Source organism: Lutjanus erythropterus, chromosome 9, assembly GCF_056507025.1.
Source record: "Lutjanus erythropterus isolate fLutEry1 chromosome 9, fLutEry1.hap2, whole genome shotgun sequence".
NCBI lineage: Eukaryota > Metazoa > Chordata > Actinopteri > Lutjaniformes > Lutjanidae > Lutjanus > Lutjanus erythropterus.
The window spans coordinates 15,277,249-15,290,495 of NC_139325.1; the positions used below are offsets into that span (position 1 = coordinate 15,277,249).

General features: G+C 39.8%; 1 protein-coding gene across 3 annotated transcripts in view; it reads right to left on the reverse strand.

Moving 5' to 3' along the window:
- The window catches only part of grb10b (growth factor receptor-bound protein 10b), a 90,314-nt gene that overhangs the window by 44,125 nt on the left and 32,942 nt on the right, over nt 1-13,247 (reverse strand). For 2 of the 3 annotated variants that reach the window (XM_084726261.1, XM_084726259.1), the window contains exons 3-4: nt 12,845-12,941; nt 1,036-1,330 (exon numbers count right to left, since the gene is read on the reverse strand). In XM_084726261.1, coding sequence (XP_084582387.1) covers nt 1,036-1,330; nt 12,845-12,941 — 392 coding nt within the window. The remainder of the gene's footprint in view (nt 1-1,035; nt 1,331-12,844; nt 12,942-13,247) is intronic. The other variant, XM_084726260.1, reaches the window with a different exon arrangement.

Sequence of the window (13,247 nt, forward strand, 5' to 3'; positions counted from 1 at the left end):
GAGCTCTGCACGTGTGTGTGCCTATGCATGTGCAAATGTACGAGGATGGAGGGACTTAGCTTAAGTCTTTGTGCCTTACCTCTGTTTGCCCGAGCGCACCTGATGAATGCACACATTTTACTGAGCAGCAGCATTTGAATTTTCCTTCAACCATGAGCTATATTAAGTTCAATATGTGCTACAACAAACTTTTTCAACTATTTCATCAATTGTAGGTCTGGGAAATGTCAGAATAATGGTGGAAGATTTCCTCAAGACCAAGGTGATGTTTCATAATAAATGTTTTTTCAACCAACACTCCAAAACCTAAAGGAATTGAGTTTATTTTCATATAAGACAGAGAGATGCATCTTCTGTTGACTGACTACATGATTATACTCGATTAACTGCCCACCTTACAGACAAGAGAGAAGTTAGCACTTTGGGCTGATTTTCTAACAGGTGCTTGAAGGAACAGTTCAGGTTCTTGATTGTTGTGAATGAATGTTATATGAGGCACTTCAATAGTCAGTGTATTAGCTACAGGAGATGCCGGTCAAGAGAAGGAGAGTACCAGCAATAAAAGGTATTTTAGCCACTAGAAAAAGATCCACCTAAAAGAAGATCGATATCAGTTAAGTGTATGCTCTATTGAGAATATTTTTATTTCTTTAACTCCATGAGCAAAATCAGGAGACACATGAGTTGCTGGTCTACTGCTGCTTCAATCAGTCAGTTTGTTTGTGTTACTGTTTGACTTTGGTGTTTAAAAAAGATAGTTCAGATTCACTGAAGTCACACAACAACACAAACTAACAGATAGAGGTAGTGGTAGACCAGTAACTACCGTGTTCTGTGAAGTATGATTACTTGCCAAATACTGTATATGCTTATATGACCTGTCTTTCATGCTAGACTCAACAGCTCCCTCAAGAGGTCAGTTCCCTTTCTTGGCTGGCGCCTGCCACACAGCCTATCCAAACATGAGCTGCTGAAGTGGACAAAGAAATATATAAAAATCAATTAAGAAGCACCGTACACTGTGGGAAAACCTACCTGACAGCGAGGATGTGCATGGGTTGTGACCGTCGGAGGCCGGTTTGTGGCGACTCCGCGGAAGAGGAGGAGGAGGAGGGCGGCTCCGGGGAGACGTGGCTTAGCGCATGTGAGTGGTGACCCTGCCGAGGCTGGATGTGTTGCGTGTGATGATGATGATGTTGGTGTGAAGAAGAGGTCTGTCCATTGTGCAGCAGTGGCGTGGACTCTGTCTGCTGACCACTGCAAGTGGAGTAAAGGCTCTCCAGCGAAGAGTTCATGTCATTCACCAGGGCCTCCAAATCAACATCATCCTCTGGAGGAGACAGATGAAAAACAACGCATCACTGACTGAAATTTAAGAGAAACTGGTAATAAAAGTCCCTCAAATGAAGAGTGTAAGACAGACTTCTGTTAAGTAGATCAGAAACAGAGTTCCTACACCTTTTCCAGAGTCACATTGAAGCACTTTTCAGTCTTTTTCAGGACCTTACTGCTGTGGGAAATTACATATATTATCACACCGAAAAAGCTTGAAAAGTGCTTGAATTTGACTTGAGAGAAAGTGCATGAACCCTGTATATAACAAGTACAGGTGCAGGTGCAGAGTGCCAGTGAGGCTCAAGTGGAGCCGTCTTTATTTTGTTAGGCAATTAAGCTCTCTCTGACTTATTTTATTTCTTTATCTAAAAAGCTTTAACCTAACTAAAACTTTATCCAAAATCCAAGCATTTTTTCAATCGTGAAAACACTACATTAAAATTAAAGTCTTTTCAAGGATTTCCAGTAAGAACCCTGCAGAGAAGTAGGGTTTTTGAGGACAAAATATAATGTGGAGCAGAAAATGCATCACTAAAGCTGGAAAGAAACCCAAACCCTGAATGCAATAAAACACAATGAAAAGAGAAATGAAAGTTCTCCTACTTTGGTTTCAAATAGTTGAGGCACACACAAAAAAAGAGGTAAAGTCCCAGGATTTTGTTGGGACTTTCCCTTTTCTATTTCAGTTTCTCTATCATTTCATTGTGGCCAGGATTTGAACCCTTGACCTCATTTTGCACCACCTTAATTCTAAGTAATACTCAAAAAAGGAAAAAAAAAAACACTGGCATGCACAAAACACACAAATACACACACACACACACACACACACACACACACACACACACACACACACACACACTGGTAACCAGTTTTGCCAGAGTGCTCAATCAGCAAGACTATCTTGACGACGTACATTGTGCTGCCCTGTGAGCCAAATCTCCAGGGATAACAGGTACAAGCACGAACCTGCCCGCAACACTTTTCAACTCTCACCGCGGGGGTTCACAGCAGAGGCATCGCACTGTAAGCATCTGCTCTAAATTCTCCACATGTATCAAACATTCTGCTTTTAAAAGGTCTTTAAAAGCAGGACGAGGAATTCTTTTCAGAGGGGGAATCTATCCTCAAAGCCCCTGTGAAAACCTCTCAGCACATTTAAATTCATGGAGTGAATTTTTCAACTGTCTCCAGCAGCATGTTGAATCAAAGTTTGAAGAGAGCTCAATTGAAGGGAAGCTCTCTCCCTAATTGCTTCATGCTGCGAAAGTTTTATCGTCCGGGTAAACTGGGTGCCAAACTTTGCTCTTTCTATATCACAATCTGTAGCGATGACCCATCCTGTGATTAATAATTCTTCATTATGAAAAAGAAATCTCTCATGAATTCATCATCTAATCTCTGTAACCAGATCCCTCAACTGTACTGCAGGATGCATGAAAACCACTAGGGGGAGACAAGCTACAATTGTGCAGGGCAGGGGCCCTCAGATGTATGAGGTTAATGTGAGGGAACCCTATAAAGATAGCAAGACACAAGCCCACAGTTTCAATAGCATTAATTACAATGGAAGCCAGGAAGAGATTACATATGGTTTAGGATTAAAACATATTGATATTTAGACTAAAGCAGGCCTGTCACATTGACAACATTTTAATGACTTCACTCAAGCCATTTTATCATATATAAATATGAAAAAACTATATCATTGTGATTTTATTAAACAACCTGCTAACATTCTAAGTTTCTTATGAGTGTTTACACTGTTTATTAGAATATCATCATTTTTTAGTAGGCTAATTAGCTCATTCATTAGTTATGTCTGTTGGTACAGACACTTAGATGTACAGAGACACATTTTAATACGTTCTAACATTAAAATGCCTGTTTCAGCTGAAGGATTTAACAAAAATTTTACAACCTACTTCTAATCTAAGATTATACAGGTTCATTTTTCCCCTGTACTATAGTACATAAGGTTTCTTTTCCAATTGTGAAAATTAAAAATGGAGGAAAAAATTTACAACTTTACAGGTCAGGCATAGGAAATGTAAACATTCAGCCCCTTGGCATGTCAAATCTGCCCCTTCTAAAAAAGTAATTGAATAAGCCTGATCGAAATGATAGAGAACCATCTGAATAGAATCTGTATACTATACTACTATACTACTAGAACTGCAATAGAACAATTATTTTAGGCCTGTGCAACAGTAACATTATGATTCAGTCCCATTTTATTTTTATTTTCACTGTATTATGATACCAGAGATGCCCTATTTTAGTTATTTTATTGCATTTATAATAACATGCAAAATGAGACTGAATGAAAAACAATCTAGAGCTGCAACTATTAGTTGACTGATCGCTTAGTTGTCAACTATTAAAATAATTGCCAACTTTTTGATGATCGATTGTTTTGAGAAAATTTTTAATGAAAAAATGCCAAAATTTTCTGAATTCAGTTTCTCAAATGTGAATGGTTCCTGGTTTCTTCAGTCCTCTCTTACAGTAAACTGAATATATTTGGGTTGTGGACAAAACAAAATATTTGAGGACGTCATCTTGGACTTTGGTAGATGGTGATAAACATTTCTCAACATTTTATGGACCAAAATACTAATTGAGAAAATGATCAACAGATTAATTGACAATGACAATTTAGTTGCTGCCCTAAAACAATCTGAAAAAAACAAGAGCTATAGATTAGATAGCTCTGCTTTCTGCAGCATATACCAAAACTACAGCCACAGCCAGTGGATAAAATACAAATCTAGTGCGCTAATGAATGATTGAATGAATGAATGAATGAAAGCATATTAAGCACCATAGTTTAACGTTGCAGTCCTGCTGTCAGAACTCGGGAGGCTTAATAAGCGTCATGACTCATGTAACTTCCGCAGCTCAGGGTGCAGGACAGCTGACAGCTGGATCATGCGAGGTGGTGCGAGGGTCATGCCACTCTAAAGCAGCTAAAAGTCTCAGCAGAAAGCTGACACTGGAAAACAGCTATTTGATTGATGTAAAGTTTTAAAAGCACTGGCTTCAAAGTGAGCCCCTCAGCCTGGCAAGGAATCAGTTTCCTGTGGAAGAAAAAAAATTTTTTTTTCCCCAACAAAAAAAAAGTTCCAAAGGGAACATCCACATCAGCCACAGGTTAGCAGGCCAGTAAACATCACCATCCCTGCATGCAGCAGCGAGGCTTTGTCTCCAGCAGCACTGAGGCTGAAAGCTGAAACCTCTATGACTAAAGTGCTGCCTTTGAGGAGCTTTTCCTGAAAACGTGTCAGGTAGTTGTATCACAGGTGCCTGTGAATCGCAGGTGGTTAATCTGTAGGTATTAATAGCGACAGGTAAGCTGGAGCAGCTACTTATAGATAGCCTGGAGAGCTAAAGAGCTATATACCACAGGACGCAGGGTGCATACAAGGCTATACACAAGGCTAAGGACACCTGTAACACAAGGCAGAGCAACATTACCTGCAGTCAGCTGCAGTGAAGGTAAAAATGACTTATAAATCTAAAAAATCTTTAGGACAGCATAATCAAACAAATGCTTGAGGGTACCCCAGAAATGACATCAAAAGTAGCAAAATTCCAAAAACTACTTTTACCCTGAACACATCATCTGCTCATCATCCATCATTCTCACTGGGTGAGACATGTACCCTCAAGCTAGTGAGACAAAAATACATTTCCTCATATATCTGACCTAGTTTGGCCTCAGGAGGGGTTGGGCGGTGCTGTTTGCATACAAAGAAACACAACCCATAAAATCACGCATGGATGTAGGATATTTGCGTCACTGGGTGCAATCATCTATGCATGTCACAATCAGGTAAACAAAGACATGCGTCATGCAGCTGGGTGTTAGACAGACAGATTGATGACACAGACAGCATGCAGGCACGCACGCACAGGATTTAAACCCATGAACATTTGGGCCAGGGAGCAAACTGTGAGTAGTACAGAAGATAGAAGTTATGCCAGATACTTGGCATTAGCAGTTACGCGAGACATAAACACCTTTAGTTATGCCGACCAGACACATAGCAGTGATGGCATGCCTGGCCTTACAATATTACAGCCATTAATTAGATCTTCTCAAAATATCAGAGCAGCTCAGGCAGCATGGAGCACACAAAGCTGCAGATGTAGACAGAGCTGTTTGACAATCTGCAGCTGTGATTCGAGTTTAACAATTCCAATTAATGGGAAACAGCAGAAATAAAAAATGGATACATAGGGGTCATTTGCTAAAATTGCATTTATCATGTCATAGACATAAAAACAAACCTTTCACCATGTCATGAGCAGACATACATGTAAATCCTTCTAACAGAAATAAAAAGTGGACTCACTTAACAGCATTTTCAACAACAACAACAACAACAACAACAACAACAACAATCAAGGAAATGTCTGAGCAGAACTGAAGTAGATTAATTAAAATGGTTCGCAAAAACTGGCAGAGTGTGTTAACAAGTTATAAACTGTGTACTTTGCTTTTGGCTACCATCTGCTGGTTAGCTAAAATACCATAAAATATAAAACATATTCACTCCAGTAATTAAATCTTACCTGAAACCATGTAGTCCCTTGACTCAGATCACAAGGTGTGTTAGTGTGAGAGAAATGGGAGAATGCACTGTGCATGCGCAGGGTTGTAATTTTATTGAATTCCTTTTTGATGGGGGGCTGAAAAATTATCTGTACACGTAATGGAAAAGTGTGCTGCTGAATGCAGTGCATGGTTGCAATGAAATGGGCCTTTAGCTTTTAAAGATGCAATTTTTATATTGAAATTGGGCAAAATTACCAAAATTCCTGAGCTTAATTCTGATGCGTTTGCATAAATGTATCAAACATTTGGCACAAAGCATTATAGATGGTACCACCACACTGTAAATACCAACATGATGTAAGGATAAATGAAGCATTTAGATCTTAGGGGTGGGTGATATGTCCTGAAAATAATATCAGCTGTTGAGGTCTGACTCAACTGGGTGCATCTGTTCAAGGTGGTGAAAGTAGTCCCTTGTATTGCCTCTTACTTCTTGCACTTCTTAAATATTACAGTGGTTTATTGTACATTTAATCACACCAGGGAGACACATCTTGAACGATATGATATGCACACCCCTTATAGATCTGAACTTCCACTCCAGCCCCACATGCCAAGAAAAGTGGTTTACACTGAACAAAACAGAGACATACCAGCAACAGCTCGGATCATCTGGTAGCAGACATGTATTTTAAGCTGTATTCACTTAAATGAGGGATCTCTGCTTATCAGGTCCTTCCTTATTTTAAGATACGTGATTATCCTGAATCCTATCATTAAGATTGTGGATCCATGTTGACATTGCGCTCTAGGAACTACAGCTATTTTAACTGGTGATCAATCTAATAATTATTTTCTTGATCATCTGGTAGATCCTTTAGTCTGGAATTCTTTATATTGATTTTTTTTTGTCTGAAAAATGGTCCAAAACCACCATGAATGCAGTTTACTGTCAGATAAGACAAAGAAAAGAAGTGAGATCCTGGCCTGTTTGGCATTTTTCCTTATAAATGACTTAAACAACAGATGTCATAATAAAATATAAAATGCTGATGAGTCAAAGGATAACACTGACATTATTGTTCTCATTTTCTTGTGGTTTCATGCCTCCCATGAGTTGTGCTCAATGTTATTTACCCCCTTCCCTCCTCTTCTGAGAACTTACAACAGACTAAATTAGGGGTAAAAATAGCCAAAGCTCCTGCCATTGTTTGAGTCACACTAATACAGTATTAACCAACTGTAAAACTAGTCAAGTCTGGTAAGAATCTGCATAAAAGCTGTTTTGCATGTTTCTGATCATTAGTGAACAGGACATGGCCAAAACAAAAGCATTGTGTTGATGGCAGATCCATATGGCTCCTTGTTTCTCCGTCACCCAGGAATGTAGTCTATGCATTTTTTATTCATTCCTGTTAGTTAAAAACAAAGAGGAGGGGGCAACCCTCCTGCAGAAGCAGGGAATTTAAGTGGTATACAGTACATCAACTGAACACACACACACACACACACTCACACACAGAGAGGAGATAAACAGCCTCTGAATACAAGGCCAGCAGAGGGATTTCCATTCAAAGGGATCAGTGGGAGTATAGACAGAGCAAGTCTAAACTGTAAAGCGTGGCTCTGCACTGGGGAGCACAATAGTCCTGGTGACAGCACACACACCCACTGAGGGCCAAGGCTGCTGGTGTGGAGGAGGGGGAGTGTGGGAGGGTCAGAGGGAAACAGGAGAAGTGAAAGAGGGAGGGAAGGAGGGAAAACAGGAGGAAAGACAGACCAGTTTAGGGGGAACTCTGGAATGGGGAAAGGGAGAGTGGATCATGCCAGTGAGGAGAGCCATGTGACAGGGCTATTTTACATCATACAAAGCAAAGTATAAGTTGTAAAACAGTTGTAAAAAAAACAATTCTAAACTTAAAATTTCAAAACAGGATATGATTTTAGCCAAGGTAACACTATGTCTGTAGTGAACCTATATTGAATGGCCTGAAATGTTCTACAGACCTTTCTATTTCACTCATCTCCTGATTTTTCCTCTAGCGCCATCAATGGATTTAAAATTTCAACTTGTCCAATACTTTGATTTTACTTGTATGACCAAACACCTGCAACATGAATGGTAAACATTATACCTCTGAAGCAGTATGTTAACATGGTCATTGTGAGCATGTTAGCATGCTGATGTTAGCATTCAGCTCAAAGCACCACTGTGTCAGCTTTACAGAGCACAACTGCATTATCTTAAGTCTTTTCATTTTAAATCACAGGAAAAATTCACCACGTTTAAGGTGGATGCCTATGGAGCCATGCCGGCACCCACAATCATCATTACCTATTTGAGAGAAAATCAAGATATAAAGTAGCCACTACTGTATAATGTATTTATGAAGACATTACGAGTTGTGACACAGAGATCAGAAGGGAAAAAAATAAGGATAAGTAAAACAGATAAATGCAAATAGTGAAGTGGGATGATATGGCACCAAGCAGAAGACCTGGGGGTGGCAGGGATTTCTCCATAGCTGCCCACTCAATCACTCTTCTCCTTTTTTAATTTAAAGGTACAATATGCCACATTTCAGCATTAAAATGTCAAAAACAATTACTAGACATATATGTCTATGTCTATGTCAATATATTTTATTGAGCTGTGTACTTACATAATCCCAAATGTTTGCAACAATGTTCAAAATTAGAAATCAGTATTGTCATCAAACTATGTTTTTTTTCTTATTGTTTTAATTGAGAGACTCCCAGCAGCAAGAGCAAATACTGTGCATTTTATGTCCCCTGATAACTAATGCACTCATACCTTGTTCTTTTCTTTTAGTGTTTTATCATCTATTATCTATCAATCTATCTTAAGTGTATGAATGGAAAAAAAAGTAAAGTCCAAACGGAATAATGAGGTGACAAACACTTTCACCGTTGCAAATCAGCACATTTCTTTCACATCACCTTGTAATCTGCACACACCCCACCCTTCCTTAACCCCCTGTTAAAGAGCCCCATTCTTTTCAGGAATGCGGCCCCTCGCTGTTTGTGAGCGAAAGTGTGTGTCTGTACGCGTGCATGTGTGCCTGCACGTGTATGCCCATGCGTGTGTGCCCATGGCATGTCACTCTGCCTCTACAAAGGCATAACTGGAATAACTGGAGGTGGGAGCTTCATTTCTAGGCCTGAGATCATGGCTGGTCAGGCCCCCCAGAGCCACGCCGTCAGATTACTGCAGCGCATTGGTGCCATTGATGGGATTTGTTGCCTAGCAGCTGCATGTCCATCTGAGACACCCCCTTATCACACCACATATAAACACACACAAATAAATAGACATATGACTGTGACTTTGTTAGTGGGTCTGCTGTAGCATGGGTGTAACTGCCTCACCTTGGATATCCTAATGACATTCAGGAATTGCTATATAACCTTCACACAGTGTTCTCAGCATCTCAGATGCAGAGTTATAAAACCTACTCCCTTTTTCCCCATTACGTTATTCCAGGGAACAAGATGAGGTTCCACAACTCAGAGCTTAATGATCAGAGGTTCTTTCTTTATTTTGAATGGATAAATTCAATAAACTTCTTCCTTGTGACAGCATGATTTGTACTTTTGAAAGTCAACTGAGGTCAGATTCACACCTGGAGGTCAGGCCTCTGAATTGAACCAACTCAAGGATGCAAGGATGATTGTTTCATGGGTTCAGTTTCCCAGCTTATCCCGTTTGCGATCACAGAGGCAAAACTCACATAGTCCATAAATTGTAAACATAATTCTTATGGTAGAATAACATGTATCATCCCAACTCATCACATAATGAAGACTTGTCATCACTCCTCGACATTTGATACTGATGAACGAGGTACCTTTCACTAAATGTATATTTTACAGCATAATTAATGCTGTGAAACCGTGCTCAACTCTGTAAAACCATCACAGTTAAAGCACAAAAAACTACTTGGTTAGGTTTAAGATAAGACCATGTTTGGGGATACAATAACCATGTTACGTACGTCATGTGACATAACTGAAGCAAATCGTAAAAACAAAAGTCATGTCACTGAGGTGACTCACAGCACAAAAGTCAATGACAAAGGTCACGTGATGCAACATTATGTACCTTTCACTTGGGACAAAAACTCTGGTCTCCTGGGTCAAAGTGCAGTGTTTGTTTAAGTCATCCCTCCACTCCACCTCCTTCACATATGGACTTTCTCACTCTTAATACTATGTCAGCAGCCTGGAGCATCTTATACAGCCTTTACATTTGAGCGCCATCAGGTTCTGTTTATGTTGGTGCTGATGTTGCGTGCATATCAACAGACATTAGACAACACATATTAATGCAGGGATTTCTTGCACCATCATGAGTCCAGCTTTGTCCTCTGCCAGTCCACATTTTGGAAGCAAAAGCACTATTAGGTCACCAGTCACCAAAACGGGAAGAGAAAATGTTTTTAACCAATGAAATGACACATGCAAAACTGCTACTGTACTGTACTTTGAAAGGTTCAAATGGTATTCACACCAGAAATGACCCACTCTAGAGTTCACCTGACGGTGGTGAGACCACGCTTTTGAGATTGTTTGGTCTGAGTTCAAAACCAACCGCAACAAGGAGGTAAACCCTCCAAGACTGGTTCAACTGGACTAAACGAGGTTTGTGTGAACCCACCTTTAGATTAACTATGCTTTACTGACAGGTGAGTAGGTTGTTTTTAACAAAAATCTTAACACAAGGTCCACATAATGGCTTTTTTGGGAAGTTTCCGACACTATTTGAAATGAAATAGTTACTTTTATCATGCAAGATAAATACAACTGTACTGTATCTTATATATATTGTCAACTGTCACTCAATGGATCCGCTGAATTTGCTGAATTTTACTCTGAAGGTATAGTGAGGATATGAAAGAATAATGAAAAGCAAAGAAATGCAAGGGAAAGGAACTGTATTTTAGAACATACCATATTTTCGCACTTGACCCTTCAGGGGCCAAAACACTGAATGCTGGTACTGGTTGCTAGAACAACAATATTCAAGGAGGGAACTTTTTTTTTAACCAAAACACAGCACTGTAAAGATAAGGTATTTGAGCATGAATAATAAAATTTTCTCCAAACACCCATCAAAAGTTGAAACTGAAGGTCTACTACAACTTAGGCCCTTGTTATACATACTCTAAATGTAACCTCTTTCTGTTGGAACTTCTAATTTTACCATGCGCCTACATCTTATTTTAAGTGATGGGAAATCAAAGATGGAGGTACCTACCTCCTTTTTGAGTTATTCCAAATTTCATGTGGCTGTGCAGATAACAAGTTATATAACGGTGTCTACGGACAATGAACTCAGCTATGCAACTGAAGTCACGCTGGCGTGTGGCGGGGAGAAACAACAAAGAGGGGACAGCATTTGCATAGTGCAAGGCTGTGACATCGCATCTGTGAGAGACTGGAGAGGACTCGCACGTGTGTCATGTCACAGCTCTGGACAACGTGGCCTCATCATTTTTCTAGTTATTTAAAGAGCGACAAACCAAATTTAACTTTGTAAAACACTTAACTTAATGGTAAAATATTATATGCATGGTACAATTAATGGCTCACATGTTGGGAGTATCATGTGGAGCAACTTCTATTTCTAGACATCAAATATTGGATTACAAATGCCTCAATAAACCACTAAGTAGCATCTCAATCCAAACATCACGGCAGGTCATGTTCCAACAAAGCTGTACTGTTCCCTCCAATATTAATAGGTTTATGACTCCAGCTTCATAGCAAACACAGCGAGTAGCTGGTGGCTCTATTATAGTATTATGAGAATGAATGAGTGGATTTACTGGAAAACAAGCTAAATAACGTCAGCAAGGATTAACAACACTAGAGGTACTGGGGTTAAATTCAAAATCTCTGCTCAGATCAAACTGATTTTGAGCAGCATACGTAATAGAGCTTGTAACACATGCTAAAGAGGTAAAAGTACTTAAAACTGGCTGTGTGCTGGTCAAAATTTGGCAAAAATCTAAAAGTCTACATACTGTACTGTACTGTGCTCATAAGTCTGGCTCTCAACACATGTCTAGCATAATCTACTGTAAAAAAAAAAACCTGGGTGTCCATCCAAAATATCATTATTCAGTGTAAACAAAAGTGTTCCTTAGTTACAGCCATCTCGATTCGTCTGCCTCGCCGGTCCTTCTGAGTTCCCTCCATCCCGGCCGATCCTGAAAAATGACAATGTAATTTCTGCTCCATTTATTTCCCATGCCAAGGCCAAGCGTTCTAATTCACTCGTTGAGTCCTCACAGACTCCCCGCCCTTACCTCCCATGCTGGGCCAATATTGTGCTTAAATCTCATGCTCCGATTGTCATGGATGAACCTTGTATGTCACAATTAGATAGACGGCGTAATTATAATGGCACCCTGTGTCTATGCAGATCACCCTTTGAACTGCTGAAATGTTTACAGCGGAAGAGACCCAAATATATATTATCCCCCTCGACCCACCCTGCACCCAGTGGAGGATAATGAGCAGCAAGCCGCTCTCCACACTGTACCGAGACAAGGGACACACACACACATAGACACACACAGACACGCACAAACTCACAGCAGTAGTACCAGATTCCCAGGTCATTTCTATGACCTCTGTGTATTCTCTAATGTATGAAAATAAAAGGAGAATACACAGGAAGCTTATGTTACACCCAGTCAATGTACAGTAACCCTCAATAGCATGAAATATCAGATGGCAGGTCCCACGACATCTAAAATCATATGTAATTTGATGCCAGAGTATAACCCGGTATGCTCCTCTGTGTCACGAAACTCCAATGTAACTCAAGAATATAGGTGGTTTAACATGAAAGCATTAGCACAGACATGCACACATATAAACACACACACAAATACATATATCAGTGTTTTTAAGACCAACCTTGATGGTTAGGAGAATTCCGATTGGCTGACTGCTGGAAGGCTGGACCAATGAGGTCAGCTTGTCTGTGGTTGGAGGACCGGTCTATATTGTCCTGCTGAGGGGGAGAGAAGCAAGAAAAGAGAGAGAGAAAATTTTGTCAAATCACTAAGAACTTTGTTACAGGAGCTTAACACTTCAAAATCAGTATCCTGAAAGTCAGTTTTTCAGCAGCCAAATCTAAAAAAAACAAATATTCAGTTCAACTGATTGGTTTTTAAACTGGTTAAAAGTGCAAATAATAAGTGCTATAGCGTTTTATGACCCACATGGCAGAGTACATCATTTTAAAGGTATTATGTGTATTTGTTATCAGTGGCACCAGTGGCTGTTTGTGAACTGCAGTCAGCATCCTGTTGCTCAC